At 38.0% G+C, this 27,300-nt stretch overlaps 1 protein-coding gene across 2 annotated transcripts; it reads left to right on the forward strand.

Annotated features, from left to right (window-relative positions):
• Positions 1-71: 71 nt before the first annotated feature.
• Positions 72-25,721, forward strand: LOC146451592 (alpha-1,3-mannosyl-glycoprotein 4-beta-N-acetylglucosaminyltransferase B-like). 2 transcript variants are annotated; one of them, XM_085099043.1, is made up of 14 exons: positions 72-201; positions 318-541; positions 9,741-10,079; positions 10,835-10,968; positions 12,257-12,303; positions 13,378-13,491; positions 15,275-15,350; positions 16,292-16,406; positions 18,156-18,286; positions 18,841-18,948; positions 19,745-19,938; positions 20,986-21,092; positions 22,447-22,646; positions 24,045-25,721. In XM_085099043.1, the coding sequence occupies exons 3-14, from the start codon at positions 9,887-9,889 to the stop codon at positions 24,072-24,074; spliced, it is 1,449 nt and encodes a 482-aa protein (XP_084955169.1). In that variant the 5' UTR covers positions 72-201; positions 318-541; positions 9,741-9,886; the 3' UTR covers positions 24,075-25,721. The 2 variants fall into 2 exon arrangements, with proteins under 2 accessions (XP_084955169.1, XP_084955168.1); XM_085099042.1 differs by lacking the exons at positions 72-201; positions 318-541 and adding an exon at positions 5,283-5,651.
• The last annotated feature ends 1,579 nt before the right edge of the window (positions 25,722-27,300 follow it).

Here is a 27,300-nt window from a genome sequence, read left to right on the forward strand (position 1 = left end):
TGCGAGTAAACAGTGGAATCATTCAGCCGTGATCAAGATTGAATATTTAGACATGCCTAGAACGCTTTTATGCAAATCTTGTTTGTATATTGGGTGTTTCTCATGCAGGTCGAAGACGACGTCAACAGCTTCAGAACATTTCATTCTCTCTTTCGCAAATTTATGGCGGCAGTGAAGTGGGAGAGTACTGAGAAGAAGGCCGTAAGTTTTTCAGCACTTTGTAATTGGCGTGCACGATTCAGCTGGCGATTTTTTTTTCTCTTAGCGAGATTGAAACCATACAATTAACGAAAGTCTATTTTCAACTTCAAATTCAGAGATTTCCCTTCAAGAAACCGATGGCAAAAGAACAAAAATTCCAACGTCAGGTTGCTGATGAAAATGCTGGGGCAATGGTACACAGGAAAGCTCTACATGATTTGAAGTGGTTAATCGGTGTCAGAAAACAGGCGGGGAGATAACAGCCCTCCATAGTTCGTGGAACAACGTATCAGATATTCAAGACCACTGAATACGGAATTTAACGACCCACGCGCTGCAGGTTAGTAAGAACCCGCATCAAACCGTTGATGGTCAACAACTTGATGGCACTATAACATAACTATGTTGTATGTTGATTTCTATCCAACCAGGCCAGTTTTTTGTACTTTATGATACGCGACTGAGTGAAGTTCTTTAGAACTTTGTCTTGACATTTTGAAATCATGGAGGCTTCATCATGCCAAGCACCTGTCCTTAAGCCGGAAAATTGAAAATAACATCTCAAAATTTGACGGTTCTAGGAGCCCGACGTCATTTGATCGGCTCCAGAAACACCTCTTTCAGTACGAAACCCCACCTTTTTAGAGGGGACCAGTACGCACACGATATTGGCGACAGAATGTCAATATGAGGCAACAAAGAGTGCGGATCGCGAGTGATCCGCTGATTCCTAATTACAAACAGACTCTTGTTATGACAAAATAAAATGTTTTGTTTACTATCGCCTTATGCCTTTTGAAAGCGGTCGGAACTATCAGTTAAAAAAAAAGAAAAAAAAAAGAAAGAAAGAAAGAAAGACATTTCCACGAGCGATCCTAATTACATATATCAGTTCCCCATAATTGTAATTTTGCAGCGATCCGCTATTACAACCTTTAATATGGAGGGTGATTGACATCTCATTCAGGGAAGCGTATTAGGGCGAAACAACCACGGGCGAAACTCACCTGACAACTGAGAAAAGAAAACAGGCAATGAATAAGAAACAAATATTTTGATTTATCAACTGAGTTAATAAGGAAATTTTAGTTACCACAAGGAAGGGCTTACGCTCGACAAGGGCTCTCGAATTTGTTTTATACGATGGCCAAATCACATTCGTTTTTCCATTACTACTACTACGACTACTACGCAGCTCCGTATTCTAAACAAGTGTACTTAACTAGATCGCGAAATTACTAAGCATATGCACAGGTTGCACATTTTGTGGTTGGAGAATAAATGTAACGTAACGAGGAGTGATTCTTCGTTCCTTTCGGGTCTCTGATATTTCCGACTACACAAGAGGATTGCGTGGGGGGGGGGGGGGAGGGTGGATGCCTACAAGCGATGCTCTCACAGCTTGAAAAGCGGTCCACTCAGAATGTGATCAGCGGAGTTTTAAATGAAACTAGGAAAATATTGACTTTCGTCTTCTTTGTCGTTTCAATTTCTTTGTCAACCGGCAGCTCTTGTCTTTTAAATGGCCTTTCCTTTCCGGCACTTTCAAACAAGAAAATATATAATCGCAGCGACTACGAAGACTTTATGCTCTGTGCTCCGGGGTCGGGGAGCTCCGAGCTGGATAACAATTTATTAACGGACTTCGAAGATATTTATACAGCAGTTTGGAGTTCATATGGACTTAGGAAAAAATAAAACTTCGAGGAACAAAGCGTAGTACAGTCGAACCTGTATATAACGGCTCTGTATTAAGCGGCCAGGTCTATTAAGCGGCCAGTTTTCAAAGTCCCGATTGTTCGCTCATACAAACGCTGTATTTGTTACCTGTATTAGGCGGCCACCTCTATTAAGCGGCCGCGGCCACCCTGTAGCAGTCCTATGTTTGTCTTTCTTTGCTATTTTTACCTGTATTAAGCGGCCACCCTTGAATGGAAACTAAGCCATATGTTATTTTATGCGGTATTTTACTGTGTTTAAAATGCCATCCATCCTGTAAGCTGATCAGAATCGGCCGTTTAATATCGTTAACGCTTTTCAGACGTCCGCAATGGCTGAAGTCCAGAGAGGACCATCACGAACGCTAAAAAAAGTTTGTTTTGAATATGCTTCACTCTTTAGCAAGAAATTCCTCTTTAATTAGCTTGTTCTTCAGCCATGTGACATTGAACATTGAGCGTAACAACTATGAAATGACGGAATGAGATATTTTGTTGTGAACTGTAAGTCATAGAAATAGAGCACTGTATACCGTAGAAGAGTAGAGAACAATTTATTTCATAGTACTTTTACACAATGTTACGTATATTATACCGTTAAGTTACAAATTGGCACTAAACTTTGTTTAAAGTATTGATTGCTTGAAAGAGTGTTAATTGCTCGTTTGTTTCCTTGCGTGAAGTGTTTTTGTATGACACACCATTAAAATTGACGTTAGACAACGCCCAGTGAGTATTTTTAGTGATCCTGTATTAAGCGGCCACCTGTATTAAGCGGCCAGCTCCTCAAGTCCCGAGGGTGGCCGTTATATACAGGTTCGGCTGTAATTCCAAAAGCGCTCTATTGTCATTCCTGTTGACTGTATAAATAACTAATGCAGGGGCTGTGTGGAAATCTTGCCGAAAATTCTTTACACGAACAACAAACAGTACATAAAAATTATATAAAGCGAAATAAAATCGCAACATTCAATAAGTTCCTGAATTAGGCAGGCGAAAACAGGCGGTACTAAATTTAATTCGGCAGTCAGACATTTTCGGAATTTTGAGAACCGCACACGCGCAACACATCACGGGATCCGCTGACAAAAACCTCTATGATTGCTTTGCAAGTAGTCCTGAATCCTCCAGCCCCCCTTCCCCCCCCCCCCCCCCGGGCCCTGGACTAAACTCTCGGCGGTACAAAAGTTTAGCGATGACTTGTATCTATTTTCTGTTGCAGTGTATAATTTTATTCTCGCAATTTGAACTGCATGAAAGATGAACTGCAGGTTTCATTTGCTAGGGTCTCGCTTAAATGAAAAAGAAAAAGAAAAAAAACTAAGGTTATCAACAGAACATACATGTATTATGAAGAACGGCCGTAGGCAATTTTGTCATTAAGTTCCACGATGATAATAAATAATAGGCAATAGCATTTTGATTAGGTTTAATTAGAACATAATAAGTGTTCCTCTTTTAAAATGAGTTTGGTGCTTAAAGGTATTAATTTGACCGATAACATGACTGATAAGGAGGTAATTAAACGTGCTAGGGAAGTGATTTTATTCATTTTAATTTTTTTCGGGGAGTTGCCTGCCAGTCTGACACCTTTATAGTTATGTTGTTCGAATGGTCAGAATGTCCGTGCAAATTGCACTCAGGTCTTTTAGATAATATTATTTGAAAAAATGTTAGAATTAGATGGTGTCGATTGACACTAATATTAGGAGGGAAAATCAATAGCTTGTTGAAGTTGTGTAGTTTTTAGTCTTTTGTTACCGAATAAGGAATTGTGATTTTGGACCGTTTTGCACGCATAAAAACTAACCATGTTTAGGATTTAGAAGAGCTTGTTAGCTTGTGGGCAGAGATTTAGGAAGAGCGTATGCTATTAAGGGAAATCAGTTTGGCAATATTTATCGGTTGTCGTATTCGAATATTTGTAAGAAATAATTTCATATTTATCCCAGTATATTTTTTGGGTTTAAGGTTATAATTTTACTTACTCGGCCGTTAAAACTAAATGCTTCCCGACTTATCGTCATTATCAAGGCAACTGTCTCTTTGTGGTTTGAATATAAATGAGTGAAAGCAATGTTATAGACATTCTGTTTCTTTTGTAATTATGCTTTAATGTTAATTTTAGTCTTGATATTTCTGCTGAAGTTTTTCAGTAAACCTCTACACCTCTAGTCATATCGTTCTTTCCGATGATCATATTGATTTGTAAGAAAATCGGTAACTTATAGTTCGTTTTAGCTTTTCGATAATCGGCCCAGGCTGTTCAAGATCTTTTAAAAACCTTTTATTTGTATGTCGCTGAATAGCCAAACTGTAATTACGCGACAAGAGCCGTTCATTAACACTTATGAAATTCATTGCTTATGTATCTGTTAATTTTACGCCTGATGTGACAACACAGCGATATACAAATTGAACGTTATTTTTTTTTTAAAGATTTTTTAAGAACAGCTAGCTTATATTGAAAGGGTAAAACGAACAAAGGTTACCATTGCTCTTATAAATCGTAGAATGATAGAACCACTGAAAAAAACATGATAAAATTATAACCTTAAACCCCAACAAATATACTTGAATCAGGCCTTGGATAAACTGATGAAAATACTCCTTTTATATTCGAATACGACAACCGATGATTATTCACAAAATTCCTCTTACATAAGATAAAATGCCAAGAGCTTGTTTCTTCGACTGTTCAGAGTTGCAAACAAGATTATTTAAAAAATACATGTGTGTAATTAGGCCAAAAAGCTTTCTTGAAAATTAGGTGCAAATTTGGATAAAAATAGAATGAGAACAACTCCACAATTATAACTAGAAAGTTGAAGAACTGTGATGCCAGACTGCAACATCAAGCCAATGGCAAATCTCTCTTTATCTGGTTGTGTTCTTTGTTTTTTATAATACCAATTATAAAGAAATAGCTAGTTGTTTTCTCTCGATATAGATGTATTTTTTTAGACTTTGCACCTGTCGCGTCCTGTCCTTGGCGCGTCACGACGTGCTTTCGTGTAGCTGTGAAAGCCCTGGAAACCAGTTTTCGATCGATGTAACGCTCGCCTCTCTCAGGTCGTGACTGCTTTTTAGCCGGCGCAGAGAAATTCCCATGGCGACTCAGGTCTCAGTTTGTCTTTCAGATCTCCAATAGACACTTTCTTTCCCCTTTGGAGCATCTCTTCTTCCTTCTGACAGGTTGAAGAATAATATAAAATGGAAATTAAATGTTAGTTTTATCCAACATCACAGACAAAATCACTCTTTCATGAAAAATGCATGAGTCTAATTATAAAGTAAGGGAACTAAATGGTTCAAAAAAGCAATTGAGTTTATGTGCAAATTGGATAACATGTTGATTGAGATCTGAGATTGGAGCCGTTGCTAATCTAATCCAATTCTTTGTTACACAGCTAGTGTCGAGAGAAATATCATTTCTTCCGATAGGACAAGTGTCGCGTCGATTGAACTCAAATACAGTAGATTGATTCACCTGTTCGCGCCATGATCTGGAAACCAGTTTTCAATGTCACGCGAAGAGTCGTGGCCACATTCTAGCGGAGCCAGGAGCTGCGTCCATGGCTCGGGCAACTCTGAATTCGCGGAGCATTTCTCCTTCCTTCTGACTGGGTGACAAAATCATGAATTGGACCATTTTAAAAAGAAACAGAATCATTTTATTGTTCATCGTCGTTATTTGCCCGCTCATGTACCATTATTTGCTGCAGAGACAGGGTAAGTTTTGTATCCACGATCTAAAGCTAACCTTAGCGGCAAACGGACCGTAGCGGTTACAGTCGACTGGTTTCACTTTAGACTGCTTAAGTTTCTTTTACGTAATTTGCATTCGTGAATGAACCTGCGTTCGACAGAGCGAGACTTGACCAAGCGAGGGCTCAAACTTCAAATGTTCACTGTTCCCAACTGAATAAGAAAGATATTCAGATTGTGACGATATTTGAGTTTAGTATTCTATAAAGGTTCGAACGATAACAGCAAGCAAATGCGAAGTGTTTCGTCCATGACCGGTGCCTAATCATAATTTATTATTGTTGAGAAATAAACTCAAGCTCACTTGAAGAAAATTACGTGCCGAGCTGGTTCATGATCACTAAGGCCGTTTCATACAAACTACATGAAGCTTTCTATTTTTTGACATCGGTATTGTCGATCACATCATATCAGCACAATAATTTTAGCTCAGTAACCACTGGCTGTTTTAAAATTATCTTAAAATAATAGATTTTTGTTGCCCCTGAGACTTTGACTTGTCTCCTTGTCATGATCATATTAGTATTTTACGTAGCATTAACACCACGTTCAAAAATCTTGGTGTAAAGCTGGACGTGGCAGTAAGCTTATTGGATTGCAATGTTTTGATATTTGTTGTTCGATAGTTTTCAACAAATATCCAAGCTTTACTGGATTTGTGCCATCCTTTCTGCGACGGAAAATTTCGTTTCATGGCAATTCAACACAGTAAATGAAATGAAATTAAGCAGTCGGAGAATTGATTTGGCAGTTGACTGACACACATTAGAATGGACTGCATAATTTTCTAAAAAAACGTCAAATGCTTGTTTATTCATGCGCTTCGGCTTTTTAAAATTGTTTTCCAAATGTTTTGTTGATACAGCCAACCTGGTATCATGCAACTTTGATGTTAGTGAACAAAATGTCTTGAAAACAATACATGAATATTTAATTTATATTAATTTATAAGTTTTTCAATTTGTTGACCAGTATTTTTTGCCTATAATCAAGGTAAATCTAAAGGGAAATGAACTCTGTGTACCGGCAATATTTTAAAAGGTTGTGTTTGAAGGAACCTCATCTCCCAGTTGTTTGATGCATGTACCATTTATGATGGCATTGCTGAGCAGAGTTAGCAATATAACCAAGTGATCCACTATATTAGCCAAGACAGGGCAGTATAACCAGCAAAGCTTAAATGTTCATACTCTTGACAGAATAAAACTTATTTATTGATCAAAATCGTGATCATGAACGTGGCAAAAACGGAAAGAACTTACGTGGCTGGGGTTGATTAAAACTGGCGAGGATGCTCTTGTCTAACAATATTGTCCAAAAACGACACTTGTGAGCAGATAATATCTCAAAAAATACAAAAATGTAAGCGGTGTCTGGGGCGGAAATTACAGTACGTTTGTAAAAACTGTCATTCTTGTGCCATGATTGTTCATAAATCATAATGATCCTTGGCGTGACGGCACACCCATGTTTGGGTATAGGGTTGCCACTGGGGGTTTGAAACCCTGACCCTGTTTAGGACAGAAATATCCTTAAATACCTACCCTGTATTTTAAGACCCTATTTAGGAAAAAGGACAACATCTAGCTCTTGTTTTATAGAAGTGTTTATTGGCAATAGTAAATTATTACTTTTAAAGGCCCACTGTCAGTTACTGGACACTTTGATTTCGGATTGCCAAATACTCGATACAGTCTTGCAACCATACCCTGTCTAGGACAGGTCCAGGACAGACTTGCTTGGAATTATATACCCTGTTCAGGGCAGAGGGGCCAAAAACTATACCCTATTCAGGGGTTTCATTAAGTTTTGAAGTAGGTGGGCACCTACAGGAGAGTAGCTGGGCAGAAAATTACACTTGAAGTGAATTTCTTTATGTCCAGTTTGAAAGTAGGCAGGTACTGACTCTTGTGTATCCTGGTACCGGTACCCGGGTCCCGCCTCCTAATGAGAACCCTGCCTATTCAGCAGCACATCCACATATAGCCCATGTAGGGGAGTACCCTCCCAAGGCTTTGTATGGTCAGCCTAATTACAGTCAAACCTCTCCTTACGGACACCTCTCTATTACGGACAGCTCCCTATGTTCTGACAAAATTCTAACATTACACATTTTCTTTAACAAAAACCTCTTTAATACGGACCCTCACTACTACAAACAACGGAGACTAAATCTTGGCCCCAGAGAATAAATACATGTAAACTTGATGATGATGATAGTTAGCGTTTGCAGTTAGACAAACATCAATGCCTTATTTACCGAAGGTAATATTTACAAGAGAAAATACTGTAGCAATAGCTGATGAATTCAATTAACTGTATACATGTATAAAACTGGCACTAAATGATGTTTTCCAGAAATGAACTGCAGTACAACTTTTTTGAGTGCAACGTTGCTGTAAACAAGTGTCTCAATACTGTATATTAATTTAAAAAGTTCAGATGCATGTGTGTGCCTGTTTTTAGTTACTAGCCGCTTTAACACTGTTAATGGAAGCTTAAAAGTGACGTCATCGTAGTGACCTTTACAAAACGGACACCCCTCTAATACGGACACTTAGCTCTGTCCCTTTGGGGTCCGTATTAGAGAGGTTTGACTGTAAACATTTTTCCACGAGTGTATGTTGAATATGAGATGATAGATAGCCAATGAGGCACATAGCACCAAGTTGGCTATAATCATTCTCGTATCCAAAAAACTGCGAAAAGAATCAGAAATGTTACTAGATCTTGCTGATTTCGCTTTGCAAAAACAACCAGAAGACGATTTAATGGTCGGTTTTTCTTGGGGATGGTATAATGGCTCATATACCATGGCTGGCGCCGTTAAGCCAATCAAATCGCTGGAGTTGCATTATACAATGATCTGACATGCGACAGCTTTTAATAATAGCCACTGATTATAGTTCACCACTAAATTTTCTCCGAGTCCGATTGGCTCAATTAAAATTGATCATGTAAAGTGACATTGTTCATCTGGGAGAGACACTATCAGCGCATTATGTCCATCAAGCTAAAATACACAGGTGGAAAGTACTTACTTGCATATTTGGGAAAAAAACTAGTTATATTCTTCCACCTCATTAACAGATTGCTGTCATTGTATTTTATTCTGATTCTCCTTCTTTTTGACTTGGTAAAAAACATGATTTGGACCGTGTGGAAAGGAGTAAATTTTTATTATTGTTCATTGTCGTTATTATCCCACTTACAAAATGTACATATTTGCTGTGGGGAGGGGGTAAGTTTATTTATATATCCAGGCAAATTCATGTTAGCCAAGATTTCAGTTAGCAGGCTGTGGATGTCCACTTCTTTCAACAAATTCATTTATAATTTCACTTAATCCTTGAAAATTTTACCAGTAACATATGCCATGTACATTCTAGGATGTCCAGTTTTCTTTTCCAAGGTGAAAACCTGGTGTTAGCTGACTTGTATCTTGTCTTGTCAAACCTTGTTCTTGGGTCTTTCCAGCAGTGAAATATGTTGGGAACAGCGAGAAGATACACATGTTAATATTAGGCAGGGTTGTACATGTGTGTTACGTCCACTCTTACAGCAAATTGATGTTAAGTTGTTGGAAACAGTGTCTTAATTTCAAAGCATAGTTTAAAAAGTTGAGATTATTTTAGCATTCTAAATATAATTGGATGATTATGATTATCGCCCATTTTCACTTTCAATTTCCCTTGCACTGCCATTTTGAATTTTATGACATCAAACAGTTGCTTCTATTGCCAGGGAGAAGTTCTTTTTTGGTAGAATAATTTATTATTGGGCAATAACTATAAACCAAAGTGGCAGTGACAATAAAATCCAATAATACCAAAATGCAGCTCTACTTTTTAAACTACTGTATTGCCAAGCTTTGAAATTTAGACACTATTTCCAACAATTTAATGTCAATTTGTTATAAAAGGACGTGGAGGTTTCCTTTAAGAAGATGTTCTTTATGTGTGTTTAAAGAATGTTTTATTCTTGCTAAATTACTTAGTAGTAATAAAATTGTTGTTAATAATTAATATATTTTTTTATTTTGTGTCATTTTAGATTCAGCTGATTATGAGGGAACTAGTCTGATAGAACCGGAACTGGTAGCAAAAATAGAGTCTCTGAGGGACAGACTAAGAGATGCTGAATTCCAGAACTCTGCCAGATCGCAAGAACTTATCTCATTAAAGGCAAAGTTGTCAGAAATGGTAGTTGAAAAAACTGCAAGAACTAGGGAACAATCTATCAGTGATAACACTGAGAAATCATCTTCTAGGATATTTTTTAAAGACAGTGATGTGCTCCGCCTACCTAGTATTTACAACTTTATGCCCCATCTTATGGATTCTCCTGTCAGCTTGATGCCTTCTTTACATATTTCAAAGGATCGTGAGGGAGGTAAGCTGTACATCAGAGGTTAATTAACAATATAATTAAATCATAATAATGATGTATGCTAGTTGACAGAGTCGGAGGCTTGCATTTGAATGGGAAAATATTTGGTTGACGTCATGTCATACCTGGATTAAATAAGGTCTTGCTGATCATTTGTGAACGATTAATTTATATGTTTCCAGGCATTAGGTAAGGTAAAGTCTCCCATAAGGCTGGAGCTTGACCCAGTTTCTGTAGTGTGAAGCAGCTAGGAGTATTACTACTCACCCCTGGATGGGATTCTAGTCCACTACAGGGTTATCTGTTGCACTTGCCATCAATCTTTCAATCAATCAATCTTTATTGTTTATACACAAAATCGTATCATGTTACATGGTCTTCCTAGGAGTCGTGTAAATTTAGCCTAATATACAATTGCTCTTGGTGATTGGGACACCACCATGCCTCCATGACATTTTGCAGAGCCAGAGAGTTTTTTGCAGTCTGATTCACGCCCATTTATGTGGCCTTCAATCCATCTGAGCTCACAAATTAGTTTTTTATTGACTAAATTGCATTGATCAGCAGGGTGTTAATTAATTAATTGATCTATTATAGCTTCATATATTTTCCAAATTATACAAGTTTGTCACGACAAACAATCATTAAGAATGCATCATGCAGTTTCATTTAATATCAAAAGATGCCTCTGTGGTGTTTTTTAATGCTAAACACTAACCGCATTAACTCAATGTCGGCTTTCACCTTATGCTTTTCAGTGTCATTAGCATTTGGAATTCCAACGATAAAGCGTCAGAGAACGTCATACCTTCTGGATACTCTTGCTTCCTTGCTGGATGGAATGTCGCAAGAGAACAAAGATGACAGCGTTATAGTAATTTTCATTGCAGAGGTAAATAATTTAACATGCAGTACATTGTGCTGTCTGACTTAATATCATATAGTGATTTTATGTTTAGAATAAAAGCGAGCAATATAAAGAGTGAACGACGTTTAGGACTCCATGTCATTATTATCAAGTTCGAAATTAACATGTTGACTTGTTTATTATAATTTTGAATTACCCTTGATGACCAAGGGGTTCAGTTAATTTTCTTGGAGTGTTTTCATCAGCAAGTGGTATTTTAGCAGTCCTTACTGTTCTGCCAACAACATTTTAGTGTTAACGCATTTTGGTGCTTTTAGCATTTTAAGTGTAGTTTTAGCACTTTATAATAAATTATAGTTACTAGTCAAGAGGTTTTACAACTGTATCTATGGCAGCTAGTAAAAATGTGTTTGTAACATCTAGTAAATACAGTCAACTGATCCCTTTATTGCAGACACTCTCGGGACCACAAGTTAGTGTCCTTATTAGCGAGAGTCCGTAATAGCAGGAATTCATTTCAGTCAAACGTCTGTAATTTATTTTTGCCGGGGATTTAGTTGTTGTCCATATTATTCCATATTATTGGGAGATTCGTAATGTGCAGTTCCAGAAAATATCCCATACTCCCCCCCCCCCAACGGAAGGTTTTTTGTTTAGCACCCCCATCCCCCCAGGAAATTCCAGTTTAGCTTCATACTTTGCTTCCTAAATTTTGACTTTTAAGACCCCCCCTCCCCCTAGGAAATTCCAATGACCTTCCATGGGGTGGGTATGGATTTTTTCTGGAACTGCACAATAGCGAGGTGTCCGCAAGGCGAGAGTTGACTGTACTCCCAAATCCCCCCTTAGCCAGCATGCTCGGGATAAATTAAATGTACTTTAACAAGAACATATTTGGCAATAAACCAGCAGTATGTTTATTTAGTAATTAAGTCTATCCCATAATTCACTTTCAAGAGCATTCATTAAGGAAGGTGTGAAGTTGTCTTGTCAAGTTTATTGGTAGTATAACATCACAGGGATACGTGGGCGTTACTGGGGCTAAATGCCAATACTGCCAGCAAATATGTGGGCTTTCTAAAAGTACATGTATATTTATTTAATTACCATGCTTAAGAAGTATTTAAAACACATGTTTTAAAATATTCAATGTGACTGGTAAATGGTCACAAGTGCAGTCCACAAAACAGCAAGATAAAAAGAACCCAATGATCATTGAAGAACATTTCCCAATACTTAATCTGTGATCCATTAGCTTACTTAATATAAAGTTTCATTCAAATTACTAAATTAAATTCAATTCTGATTGCAGACCTATTTTGAGTTTGCAAGAGATGTTGCAGATGATGTCAAGCATAGGTAATGTTTTACATGCTTACAGTAGACTATATTTTTATTTTTTAGCTTCATGTCTCCCCTAATTTTCCTTTATACAGTTATATTTCTTTGCTCCCTTAAGTCCCACTTGAGCTTTCTGTTGCCAGAAGGTCAATAATTGTATTTTCTTTATAATTTACACTTTAGTTATGTTAAATATTTTTATCTTGTATTGCTGAATTTGCCCCTCTTTTTTGGGTGGGGGAGGGGGGAGGGGGCAAATTACCAGAGTAGAATTTGAAGGCAAATTTATGCACCTGTCATCAGCTATCCCCTGTAAGGGGACCCTGGACAGGTCAGGGGAGGGGACATTGTAAAGTTCTCTCTCGGAAGTAGTTACTTCCCCCTCTTGGAAGGTGACGCAGAAAGATCAAAGTTAAAAAAATTGCCCCTTCTAGAGATCAGTCATCACACAAAAAATTGTAGCCAGGCCCTCTATGGTCGGCATTTTCTTTGTTTAACACGTCGCAAGAACTGTGATACCAATATACCCTGTCTCACATATATTACAAAATATGGATCATTGGACATATTTGCATGACAATAAATAAGCTTACAGAATCTGCCATTGTAGAGCTCTAATAAGAGCTTGCAGCACAAGATGAACTCAGGAAACTTCATGTACAAAAGTCTGATTGCCCTTCATTTACAAAGAATATAACATGGTTTCTTGTTTTACAAAGGCCTCTATTTTCCCCACAGGGTATGGCTCGAGAAAACAAACCTATCTCATTACCCTCTCCATTGCTGGGGGACAGTATCAGTCAAATTTTTCTATTAGTCCAAATAAAAAGGTCTTCTTGTACAGTGACCCCCCCCCCCCCCAGCTCCCCGGCCCCCTAGGGGAATGCCGATGACAGGTGCATGAATAAGCAAGCAGTCTTAAGATTTAATCAGCTCTGAGTGTCACAAACCTGTTTCTAGCACCTAATTAACGCAACTTGGATACTTTTCACTAAATGTGCGATACTTAAGCAAGTGCAAAACATTGTACAGTGTGTTGCATCTTCTATATTGCAATTTCTGAACCATATTTACATGTAAATACGTTTGCAGATTCCGTTCAGACGTAGATTCAGGATTAGTGGAAATCGTTTCGCCTTCAGACAGTTACTACCCTGATCTGGATGCCGTGCCAATTACATTTGGTGATTCAAGGGAAAGAGTGAAGTAAGTGAAAGCAGCAAAATTATGTGGAAAATATTTAAACAATTATAATCCTAACAATAATAGACCTTATTCGCTCTATATGCTAAATTGCCCATAACAAACTACCTGATATTTTCAGGAGAATGGGTCCTTTGTCCTTTTGGAAGTAAAGAATGCATGCCAGCAGTGTGAAATTATGACCAATTAGAACTAAAAGAGACTACTCCTTAGAGTACCGTCCATTATCTGTGATATGCCAACAAAACGTACAACAAAGTGAATAATAGGTCTATTGAATGGTTTGAGGGAAATAGGATGTAAATGACCATTAATTTTGCTTGAAAATAAAAAAACGCTCAAATTTTGCCAAATTCTGAGATCACATACCACCTTGTTTTCCAATGATAAACATTGATTCTTTTTATTTTTCACTAGAAGGCTTTATAAATTCAAAGATATGGGACTTTGACGTCAGCTTATTTAAACAAAAGATTGCAAAAGAGGTGATGAGTTTTGTATAAAGCACTGAAAGTTAACGAGAGAAAACCTGGCCTCTCGAGCATGGAATTCCAAAACATTTAGATTTGATATATTTTTTTCAAGATAAGTATTTTCATGGCCTTAAATTTAGGAAAATTTAATGTGGCTCTAAACCCTTCTGATAGAATGTTTTTAAACTTTGCAAAAAATTGTATCTATAAACATGCTGATTACAGTTCCATAATAAAAAATGGGAGTCACCAAGCTTGTTTTTTAGTTGTAACCACTTGAAGGTAAAAGTAGGTGTGTTTGTAAGAGGCTGTATAGTGTTGCTATGGTAACCATCACCTTGAGAAAAGGACCATAACTTGTTCTCAAATGTTTGGGCATGTTTTTGATACCATTATTGTTGTTCCAACCAATAAAGAATGGTTCTATTACGGTCAACCCAGGTCACGCGTGAACGATATTTTTGAAATTTGAACGGAGTTTTGAAATTTACATGTCAGTTTTGAAAATCGCCAACGAGATTTCAGAGTTCCCGTATAAATTTCCCTAGCTTATTAGTGGTATAAAGCTATGAATTTTTCTTTACATTGCAAAATTGAATATTTCAAGAATAAAAATTGTTTCCCAAGTATTTTGAATCTTTTTTTCAGTCAATGTGTCTTTTTCGGAACGATTTCCAGAGAAATGTCCAACATTCCATTCACACGTCGGACATTACAAAGAGAAATTCGAATGTTCATTTCATTCTTAGAAATACTGTTCACGCGTGACCTGGATTGACTGTAATCTGTCTTGAAAAGTACAAGAGCTGTAAAGAGATGGAAACCAGTGCCATTTATTTTTTTTAAGTAATTTGTCAATCATAATTTAAAAGTATGGTGATCGAATGTTGTGCTGCCAACTCTTCATGACACAAATGATGGAGCAGAGAAGTAACGCCGTAGTAAAAAATTAAATTGCTAATAAAAGTGATCACATGAATTTCCCGCTGAGTGGTAACCCTAGTAAGGAAATGGGAGACTAGTCACAAGGCAAAGAAAAAATCTTCAACCTTGGCAGGAATCAAGTTACCCATGACCTCCAGAAATTGTTGATCAACTATTGCTCTACTGTAGACTAAGTTACTTAGCTCAGTTGGTAGAGCAACAGTTGAATAAATCTGGAGGATGTGAGTTTGATTCTCATCAAGATCAAATACTATTGCCTCATGTGATCTCCTATTTTCTTACTGTGGCTAATGCTTACTTTAGTGCGCTAACATACACTGTAGAGTTAATTCTAGCTTGTAGTCAATAGTTTTGTTGCATGGTTTCAGGTGGAGAACAAAGCAAAATCTTGATTTTTGCTTCTTGATGATGTACTGCCAAAGAAAAGCAAGATTTTACATCCAGGTGAGAAGTAACAGTCATTTGATTTTAAAACCGATAATAAATTAAAATTTGTTAGTCAAGAATAAGGATAAAATTTGGCACTTTGAAGGAGAAAACAAATGACAAATTATTTCCAAGGAATAGCCAAGTGGCTTTGGCTTTAAAATTTGAACATTCCGCTTTTCTGTGAAAAAATATTTTAATTAAATCCTCAAGTGCGTATAAAGTAACCTTTATTTGATATTAAGTAGGTTATTTAGGGGATTGGAAGCCGAAGGGCTGATGTGGACCTACTATACACAAAATTTCAAATATTTTGTTCCAAAATATATCCATACTCCCCCCACGGAGGGTTTTTTGGTTTGTACCCCCACCCCCTCTGAAAATTCCAGTTTAACTTCATAATTTACTTTTAATTAACAATTTTGGCCTTTGAGGCCCCCCTTCCCCTCGGAATTTCCAATCATCCAATGACCCTCCTTGGGGTGGGTATGGATATTTTCTGGAACCACACCATTTTACAAACAGGAAAGATTAAGCACCACTGACAGCAAGTGCTTTGCGGATCCTTGCTGAGTGGTGCGGCATTTATTTGGTAGGAGTGCTTGTGGGTGCTTTTGCCCTTATAAGTAGTACCTATTCAGGGGTAGCACTTAATTGGTTAGGTGTGTTTTCAACTGAATGTTGTACTTGTAATTGAACAAGTTAATTTATTTTCTTGTTTTTACTGTGGATTAAAACTAGTGTTAAATCTTTCAACAAACCCTTCATTCATGTCTTACAAGTGATTCATTGGAACCACACTGTAATGTAGATATTATTAATTTCCAAAGTAATTTGTTGTTTTATCAATTTTTGTAATCGTACCTTCAAGTATTGGTTTTTGACTAGGCTTTATTGATCTACATGTATTTTTACTTGTCGTCATTTGTCTTAGCATTTCTTTTTCCCATTTTGTTCAGCTGGAAGACGACATTGTTGCCACGCCCAACTATGCAGCAACCATCAAAACATTTGCACTTCAACAGACGACAAATGACTGGCTTATTTTGGAGTTCTCTACTCTGGGATTCATAGGTACCAACAATGATCAGTATCTTTTTTCTCCTTACAACATCACTAGCTAATCAACATATACTCACACTGTGAGCTACAGTCTTAGTCAAGTTTAGTTGGGACACTTCACAATCAACCCGAAAATGTCCCTCTCCTGCTCCCCTCCCCCCTCTCAATGTTGTTTTTGGGAATTTTTCTAGCCAATCTTGTGAACCAACATTGAGAGGGCAGGGTGGCGAGATCTGTCCCATCTGATGTGACTAACACTGTAGGTCATGAGAATAGACAAAATGATCACCTAGGACAAAATTAATTGATGTCTTGATAAAATTGAAGAACGGCTTCCCCGCAAATCTGTCGGGCAACTGATGCTAAACTGTTGGCCAACATTTACCAACAGACTACTGTACGAACAGATCACTGACAGATTACAGTACCAACAAGGTAACTGAGTGATAATAATTGGTCCTAGCTTGTTTCCATTTTATTCATCCAACTGTAATATTTTACGCTTTATTTCTATGAAACAACATTTAATGTTGTTCCGTCTGCCCTAGTCTCCCGGTTGTTTGTTGGCGATTTGTCGGTCAACTGTCCATCGGCTGTTTGTTTGGCTGACTGTCTGCAGCTTGTTGACCAACTGTTTACCAACAGTCGGCTGATGGGTGTACATGTACGGGGGAGCCGTTCTTCAATTTTTCTGAAATTTTCACAGCTAGTATTGTAGCAAATATACAAAAAGAGTGAGAAGAATATTGATGGTGATAAGAAACAAAATTTTAGAAACATTGTCTAAGCCATGAAAGTGGTGTTTAAATACCGGCACAGCAGCAAAATGAGTCGACATGTTTAAAGGGACAGTATCACGCTATTTTTAGTAACACATTGAAAATCGGAAAGACGCTATTCGGTTGATAGCAGCCAAGATATAATGACAAAATTCCATTACAAGGCTATCAGAATGCAAAGAAACTATCCACGGATATTTTCGCAGGCAGATGACCAAGATAGAGAGGGGTTCAAATTTGAAAATGTCTGGCAGACGTTTTCAAATTTCGCTGTTGTAACGCATTAAAAATCGCCGGTTGTACTATATTTTGGTTCAACCTTTCGTCTTAGAATCACTATTAATGTTTCTTTAAATTAGCGATTGGGAAATTAAGTAACACAGTGTTCAAAGTTTAAATTTAGTGAATTTTGGCCAAATATCATGATATCTCCCATCGATCTCCCATGATACTGTCCCTTTAAGCCACGTAGTATTTCCATAGAAACAACTAGTTTTCAAAATGGTGCCATTTTCAAAATTTCAGATGTTTGTTTCAATTCGTAGAGGAGTTAAGGCCCAAACAAAACAAGTCAAGAAACTGTTCCCAAACGGACTCATCTACCACATACAAATTATCTTTTTTACCAAAGAAAATATCTTTGCAACAATAGTGAATTTCCTGCCTGAAGTTGATCGAGTGCTTGTAGGAAAACAATATTATTATTGAACTCCATCGCATGTACATGTAAGTTAAATTTCTCAGAGGCCGTCTCTTAGCATAGTGCACCGCTTTTAGTAATACCCAACATTTTTTTTTTCTTTGTGTCAGTTAGCCACCCCAGACCTCCAGCTGTCGCTCAGTCAAAAAGTGGTGATCTGGTGGTCGCAAGTTCTTAAGTCCTGATTATTTAATTTTCAAGTGCATATTCTTATGTTTTAAAATACATATAGTGGTGACATTTTTTTAAATGAATGTCTTTTACTTTTATTGAAATAAACAGGAAAGCTTTTCCGCACAAGTGATCTAAGCTTGGTGGTGGAATTCTTCCTGATGTTTCATAAAGACAAACCTGTTGACTGGCTTTTGGATCACATTCTGTGGGTGAAAGTCTGCAATCCAGAGAAAGATCAGGTAAACTGTTACTGATCACTCAACAATAGAGTATTAAAGTGCAACATCACAAAATTAGAAATGTTTTTGCAATTATCACATTTATTAACATGTTTGGAAGGAGCATGACGAAAGATGACTACTGGTGAAAAATCAGCATCTTATTGCAATGTGGAAGGGCCCCACTGAAAAATGTGGTAGGGCCCCACTAAAAACCGCCAAGGCCAGTGGGCTCCCTGAATAAATATCATTATTATTATTATTATTATTATTATTATTATAATTATTATTATTATTATTATTATTATTATTATTATTATCATTATGTGTGGTGAGATATAAGTACTGTCATGCTCTGATGACTCCATACAAATCCTCCTAATTTTTTTCTGAGACAATTTTGTCTTTTGATGGAAATTACCATGGTGACAACAATGATTAGCCATCACCAAATTATGGTGGATGAGAGCTGTCACCATCAAATGTCCCATTGATATTCTGTTATTAGATTGTTGATTCAATCAAATTCAGTTTAATATGGATCTGATTTGTTCTTATTTTTTATTTTTCTTCAGACCCATTGTGTGAGACAGAAGCTCAACCTGAGAATTAAGTTCAAACCTTCCTTGTTTCAACATGTTGGGAAAGAATCGTCACTTAAAGGAAAAAGACAAAACTTGATTGTAAGTGATGTTTAACCGTTATAAACTTTTTTTATCTGAACATTTTATGTCATATATCAAACACAAGGAAGAGTTTCAATTAAAACTATTTTGAATCTAATAATAATAATAATAATAATAATAATAAGCAAGCGAAAATTAAAGTTAATAGCCGACGTCTCGGCGTCATCGTGACACCATTCTCAAGGCAATGTGGATAAATCAATGCGAAGATTTTATTTCTATACTCTACAGTCTCTACAAGAATGGTGTCACGATGACGCCGAAACGTCCGCTATTAACTTTAATTTTCGCTTGCTTATGTTATAATAATAATAGCTTTATTGGTACATTCAATCAAAATGGGTTTTCACATACCAATTACAATAAAATCTCCTGACAATTAAGATCATATTTCACAGTAAATTGTTGTGACTTCCTTTGTTTTGAGAAGTCATACTTCAACCCAAATCCTAAAAGTAATGAAGTGATCAGTTGACTAAACATTTGTCAGTGAGGGAAGAAAAATATTTCAAAAATTGCAGATTTTAATGCTGTAATAGTAATCTAACCTAGAAATAATCAAAGATTAGGCAGTGCATTTGATGATCTCGATCCCAGGCTCGCTCTCCTTTGCCAAGTTGGTGATGATGTCATCTGCCCCTGAAAAAATCTGCAGGGGATGCCAGATACGCGTCCCAAGATCCATTAATTCGTTGATCGACTGTCCCATACAATCTCGACTCCAATCTGTATTAGGAGTGCGTTCTTTCTATATCGAACGCAGAAAGTAATTAATTATTGCTTGTCTTTTTAGGATAAAGACTTCAAGAAAGCACCACTATTTCAAGCTCACCTTAACCCTAACGCGGAGGCGGTGACGTCATTGGAGCCATATCAGTCCTTTACTATTGACCGCACCTACATAGGACAGACATTCTTTTGGGGGTACCCCCCACAAACTGATGATGTCATCAGATTCAAATTCCATCAAGAAATCATTATTGAAAGGTAAGACACTTTTTTTTAAATGTAAATTTATGAAACATATATTTTGAACTGCGGATGAAAGATCATTATGTAAATACCAATTAACATGCAAGTGGTGCAGACAGCCAATGTTCTTTAACTAAATTGCCTGCTTGGACCCTACATAAATGTTTACCACCAAACTTTGCTAATGATATTTTAACTGGAAACACTTTGGTACATGTGACGGGGAGGTTTCTCATAAACTTGAATTTTGCTTTTTGCTTTTTTAAAACTGATGAAGAAATGAAGAGCTCATTGGCCGACGGCGGTTAGCTCAGTTGGCAGAGTACCGGACCACCGTACGGGAGGTCGTGGGTTCAAACCCCGGCCGGACCAACACTCAGGGTCTTTAAATAACCGAAGAGAAAGTGCTGCCTTTGTAATGACAACTGCAAACGGTCAGACTTTTTAGTCTTCTCGGATAAGGACGATAAACCGTAGGTCCCGTCTCACAACACTTGTTCGTAAATAGCTCTATGGGACGCTGTTCGCAAAGAGTAGGGGACGTAGTTCCCGGTGTTGTGGTCTGGTCTTTGTGTGGTCTTATGGTCGGGTGGGCAAATGCTCGGAGATATTAGCTGCATAATTATGCTACTCAAAAATCCGAGGGTAAATAAAGATATGATGATTGCATAACTGGACTTTCTATACTCCCCCCCCCCCCTCCCTGGATGGGATGTACACCCCAGCAGTATGTTGCCGGTACCCATTTATACACCTGGGTTAAGAGAGACTATGTGGAGCAAAGTTTCTTGTCTAAGGAAACAACACAACAATGAAGAGACCAACCTGGTCTTGAACCAACGACCCTGTTAATAGGATGCTGCTTAATAGATGTTTGGCTGTACACTGAATGTAGGAATACTTTTCTGCTAAGACACCGACCCAAAGCAGCAACACTAACTGCTTTTTTTGAATGAATTGTTGGTCACAATGCCAAACATTGAACAAATAACCTAAAATTTGATGTAGGCCTGTAGAGTCCTTGAATTCTACCCTTTGTTTTATTCCTATTTATTTTGACAGGTTTAAATTCAAGTCAGGGAATCATGAACATCCTGGTGATATTCTTACAAATGCCACTGTTGAAGTTCTCCCAGTAAAGACCTTACCTCAAGGAATCATGATGCAAGGTGAAATAAGTTTCTACCTTTCCCTTAATCAATTTTTTCAAAACGGCCGTCCAGATACCTCGACGGGTTTTATCCTGGAAATTCAAAAGTCGCGTGAGATCCTGCGTGATGCAACTCCTTCTCGCGAGTTTAAGCCTTGCAGCCATGCAGTCGTGTGCTTTTTATTTTTGCCAATCTGTCAGAGACAAAGTGTATTATTGGGCCTGCCAATCCACTGACTTTGTAATGTATGCTGAAACAGTCACCTCAGTGTCAGTGAATATGGTAGAAATTTACCTCACCACAAACAGTCAGCGCTATTCACGGCTTCAGCAAATTATTTTTTAAGGCAATTATATTATTATTTAAAAAAAGATAAGGCAATTTGGGTACTGTAAAGAGATTCGAGAATCTCTTGTCTCAATTACTAGCCCTTCGTTAGACTGAATCAATAATTAAGCACTAGCACTCGAAATATCAGCACTTGAATCTCTTTACAATGACCAAATTACCTTTACAGTAAACTCTCTCTCTCTCTCTGTGGACACCCTCGGGCAATTGAATGGCCAAGGCTCTTATTCTGTGTCATCGCATTACAGTCCACTCCCTTTATTGTGGACACCCGCTGGACCACGAGTTAGTGTCCTTAATAGCGAGAGTCCGTAATAGCGGAAATTTGTTTCAGTGAAACGTCTGTAATTTATTTTTGCCGTCCGGAGACTTTAGCTGCCGTCCGTATTATCGGGGTGTGCGTAATAGCGAGGTGTCCGCAAGGCGAGAGTTGACTGTAGTTATAAACTCAGTTGATAAAAAACAAAAATTTGTTTCAACTCGCCATTGGTGTAGCACCACAGTCTATTTAGGACCTTTAGAAACTTACCCACTTATCTTAGCTTGGTCATTTTAAGGATGGTGCCTACTAATACAGAGCTATTTCATTTTGCGCGGTTTATGACTATGCGGGAAAAGCAGATTTTAGCAAGGCCTATTGGAATCCAAAAAGAAAATTGGGGGTAACCACGTATTTTTTAGAGATAATTAAGCAACAATAATAATAAGAAAAATAGTCAAATACACAGCAATGTATGGCGTTTTATTCCATATTGAGGCTTTAATATCTCTGAAAAATGCATGGTTACCCCCAATTTTCTTTTTGGATACCAAGAGCACTTGCTAAGTTCTGCTTTCTCCGCATAGTTTTAAACCGTGCAAAACTATCCCTGTAATAGTAGGCACCACCCATAGGAAACCCGAGTATCTCGAGATGCGCAGAACGTATGCGCAGTAACAAGAGTAGGTACCGTCCTTGATACACTCCGCATTACTGCTCCGATCAGTGTATAGCATTAATATTTTAAATCTATTTGATCGTTAGATCCGGGAAGAAGTGGCTCACCAGAAGCACGGAAAAACTTCATGAAGTATGAGTTTCCACGGTCTTCGTACATCAGAGTAGGTGAATTCACCCCTTCTGGTCTAGCAGAAGGCGAAGTACCTCAAGCGATTGGCAAAGTTACAGAGATGAGAATACGGGTGCTAGGTCACAATAATGAAAGCTGGATTATTTTAAGCGAGGTAACAATACAACACCCTGAATTTCTTTTTCCGAGTTTGCCTGTGTCATTACTGAATAATACATCATTCTTATTTGTTCACCAGGCTTAAAAAAATATTGCATCACATTTCCTTTCATTGTGCATATGCTACTCATTGACATTCCAATCCTAGCGGTATGCAGGATGTTTGTCCCATGAACCTAGTTTAATGGCCCTAGCTCCCACGAGTCTCCTGTAGCTCAGTGGTAGAGCATCCGAACTAGTAATCGGAAGGTCTTAGGTTCGACTCCTGATAGAAGCACTCGGAGTTTCTTTTTCCGGGTTTGCCTGTGTCATTACTGAATAATACATCATTCTTACCCTGAAATTAGTTACTAGCGCTTATGTCCAGAAATGCACGTAACTCTGAATTTTGGTACTTGACATTTGACAGAGTCATGTGCCATTTTCATATAACTCCTTGTGAGACAATTAGTCCAGTTTAGGTGAGGATTACGGCTGGGGCTCGGTTCACTTTGTGACATCTATAGAGGTTAGGTCAGGTCTAACGTTTTGCCACCTGTAAACAGAGGACCTGTTTCGTTTGGTTTCTGTCACCGTCTGCAAAAGATTCGGTCAAATATGTGAGAAAATGCACCCAGGAAATCCCAGTTTTGGGAGAAATGGCTTTTCAAAATCATAGTTTATTGTAGAGAAAAGATTTCACTTTTAGCAGGGAAATTTGGTGACTCAAATGGGTGACTGGGAGGTTCGTTGTGTTTCCAGGCGACTTGGTGTATCTGTTCCAACCATGTAATCCTTTACAACCTGGGCCGAGTTGTTCCAACAACCCGATTAAGCTAATCCTGGGTCAACGTGAACTTTGATTCGAGTATATTTACTAATCCATAAGGATTCGTCCAAAATATTTTGTCCCCAAGTTTTGCCTTAGACTTTCCTTTACCATTAGCTTAAAATGAGCCTTCAAAATCATTTTTAATGAGCAAGAACTTAACTTTTAATCTTGGCTTTCGAACAACCCGGCCCTGTTGATGGAAGGTGCTGCCTTTACTTTGACATCTGCAAATGGCGAACCTTCTCATGGCTTGGATAACTGTATAGACATTACAGTCCTGTGTCCAATTTGGGAGGTAAACGAAGTACTAAAGGTATTAACGTTAACGAACCCTAGATGTTGCCACCGTTTGTGTGATCGGCTTGGCGTAATTTCTCTAAAAGGCCTCTAAGTAAATGAGACCAGAAGTCTATTTAGCAGCCAGAAATCAATGGGAAGTTGCCGAGTTCTGGTTGTGCAGTTTAATCCGAAAGCTGTGGGAGACAGAGTTTGGCAGTTTTCGTATATTGATAAGTCAGTTGTGGGTCCTGTTGACACTGACCCAGTTGTGTTAACCAGTTGTGTAATTTGTTTCTCTTTCAGATTCATATTGTTGCTAAGAAAGACAGCTGACAAAGATTGTTACAAATATTTATTAATGATATTTCATGTGACATTTTTTATCAAAGAGAATATTGAGATGTATTTAAGGGAGGGTTTTATAATTTTTCATGGTTTTTCACCAAGGGCAAGATAACTTGAAAAATTGGGTGGGTTAATCCAAGTATTGTTACCGCTCTGTTGTATGACATGAAATTTTTAAATTTGTTTTATGGATCTTTTTTATAGGGTTAGTTTAAATTTTATGGTAAAGAAAGAATTGGGAACAGGAATTTAATTTGTTCCGTTATACACTGGTCCCCTGGCACCAAATTGCTCTTCTGTGTCTGTGAAGACGATTGGCTATGTTAAATATTCTCTGCAAAAACAGTTGGCTGTGTTGAATGTTTTGAGTTTTTTCTCTGTGTTCTTCGGTTTTCTTCTTTCCTCAAAACCAAAATTTCAACGGGATCCGAGGACTGCAGGTTTGTGCTCGGGGCGACAGATAAAGTTCGGAAATTCTTCGAGGAGTTCCGACCGGTTTCCGATCGCTGCTCATTTTCAGACCTTGCTCAATCCTGGCAAAGTGGTGGCCTGGTAAAGCAACAAATCCACAATTGAGTTCTACAATCAATATTTATTTCCTTTAGATCTATGTTGATCACAAATTTCACTCCCATTTGGTGACAGAAAGCTTTTTCTTGGAAACCGGCCCTCTTTTGTGGACCGTTCACTAAATGAACACAATTCATGCATAGTTCGCTTATTACGTGCATAAGTGAGCTCGACGTTAATCGTTTACCAGACACAGAAGGGTCGTTTACTCGACAGGCAAAATATGGCACGGACCCGTTAAAAAATGTACCGAACCTTTGTGGGGCCATATGCGCCTATGACCCTAGAACGGCATGGATATTTCTTTACAAAACTTATCGGTACCGAATTACTTTGCAATGAGTCTGCACCAATTGTTCGGTACAGACTAAACGAAAATACTCATATCTACGCTTTGTCGCACAGCAAATGCGACAGATTTTTATACTTTTTAGAAACAGGAGAATTTGTCGTGCATGGAGGTGGTGCCGATACTGTAGGTGAAACAAACTATCTCAACTTGCAACGAAGCATTTGGTTGCATGGCAAGTTTTACGAAAATGTTACTTGCATTGCTTGGCCTGTGTGGCATACAGACTGGGTTAACGTTTGTGCATCACCATGACCATGAAATGGTGTTGGTTAATAGCAATTATCAACATGGTATTTTCTGTTAAACTTAAACTCAACGGAAAAGTCTCTTTAGAGAAAGTTTTTAACTTTTGAAATTGCCCCAAAAAAGTGAAGCTTCCCAAAAAACAATATTGTCATACAACAGCTTGGGAACAGCTCGTTCTTATAAGTAACTTATTCAGATTTTATTTACTCTGTATATAACATAGAACCTCCAAACGGGGGTAAATTATAAAAAAATTTCCAGTAATGGACAAAGTATTTAATAATAATGACAGTTATAGTATTTTGATGATAATGATGTTAATTTGATGTCGATGACGACAATAATATTTTTTCGGATGTTTTATTTAAGTCGCTAAAATGAGGGTAACACTAACAAAATGTCCTTGTGAACTTAACAAGTTATTGAAAGCTAGCTTGCTGAACAAATAAAGGAAAATAGATACCAGTTTTGTCACTAGCACTTATTGTATAACTGCAAGTAGCTTTAAATTAAGTCTAAATTTCACGTACCGGTTTGGCCCAATTTGAAAGCGGACGGAATTGGCCGAATTTATAAAAAAAAAAAAACATGTGGCAGTGGTTCGTTAGTAAACTCTCCCCAGACAATTATTTGTCTCCGCTCGATCCCGCGCTCCTCTTTATTTCACTCTCCTTACGTATTTGTCTCCGCTCGAGCCCAAAAGATGCATCTGCGAAGGAGAGAGGATTAAGAATGACGTGTATTCCGCCGGACAAGAAGTAAAGGTGTAAACTTGCACTTCAGGTTCAAATTCCCCACCCCGCCTCACCTAATTCTACTTACAGTGCTTGGAAATACAGACGTGCAGGGGGAAAATGGTGTTTTAAAATTTCAGACAGCCATTTTGTAACGAAAACGTATACAGTAGACGGGACCTGAAATCCTGTATTGTCAAGCCGACCCATTTTTCCATTGTACTTACTACGACCGACTTTGAAGAAAATACAAGCGAACAGGGTATGGTTTTGCCATGGTGCGATTTTATGGTGTTTCTATAATAATAAAACAATACCTAAAAAACGGCATATTGTCCTAAATTTCCATCACAGGTCGTAGTAACGTGCAACGCAGTATAAAGCCGACCCCATAGCCCGAGTAAACAGACGTCGTTTTCCAAAACGCGACGCAAGCCAAAAGTTTTGGAAGACTTCGGAGTAGCTTTTACATAAAGCACCTATCCTAGCCCCTTTGTGGCAAGACCCTGGAGACGAGGGTGCACTCTAATGAACCAATTAGAACTAGACAAATACATGCAGCCGGCGCCAAGAGCGGGAAACATGTGCATGAAAATCCTATAACCAATAATTAATTATAACATAGCGCCCGTGCATCCTAATCTAATTCCTATTGGCGTCATCATGGTACATTTCTCAACATACGCACGGCCGTGCGTCCATCTGATGACGTGTGCAAGTCAGATGGGGGAAGCACGTGCGCGCTGTGTTATTTGAAAAAAAAACTTTTACAGAGAGACAACACCATAAAAAATGTTTTTTTCATAAGAGCCGTGAAGCTTAATGAAACGCTAAGATTAAACCAATATGAGAAACCATTTTCGCCTTTTTTTTTTACAGAGAATTTTGTAATTAGTCTGGAACAAAACCTGTTTTCCAGGAATCCTTTACTTTATTTTCACTGTTATAAAAGAATTGGTCCTTGCTTTTATCTGTGCGCATATCGAGTTATGGATGCACTTGGGAAGTTTGGAGAGCACTCAAGAAGCTAGAGTTGCTCTCGGCTACGCCTCGAGCAACTCTTACGCTTCTCTCGTGCTCTCCAAACTTCCCGCGTGCATCCATAACTCGATATACGCACGCTAAGCATGAACCAATTCTTAAATTGTTTTTACTTATAATTTTTTGGGAAGTGAGGATTGGCAATTACTTTCCGGAACATTAGGCTGAAAACCCGTGTATGGAACACAGTATGCATGTGGAAAGAAACAAGATGAGGGGTCAGAGGTGGTATTTCAGCACAGCATCGCCACAATTTTTTTCTGGGCGAGGG

This window comes from Pavona decussata, unplaced genomic scaffold (assembly GCF_977016875.1).
Source record: "Pavona decussata unplaced genomic scaffold, jaPavDecu1.1 SCAFFOLD_386, whole genome shotgun sequence".
Classification (NCBI taxonomy): Eukaryota; Metazoa; Cnidaria; class Anthozoa; order Scleractinia; family Agariciidae; genus Pavona; species Pavona decussata.

Coding starts and splice junctions, on each gene's coding strand:
- LOC146451592 (XM_085099042.1), top strand. CDS start 5,558: ATGAATTGGACCATTTTAAAAAGAAACAGAATCATTTTATTGTTCATC. Junction 13,492..15,274: donor GATTCAAGGGAAAGAGTGAA/GTAAGTGAAAGC, acceptor GCATGGTTTCAG/GTGGAGAACAAAGCAAAATC. Junction 21,093..22,446: donor TCAAGGAATCATGATGCAAG/GTGAAATAAGTT, acceptor TTTGATCGTTAG/ATCCGGGAAGAAGTGGCTCA.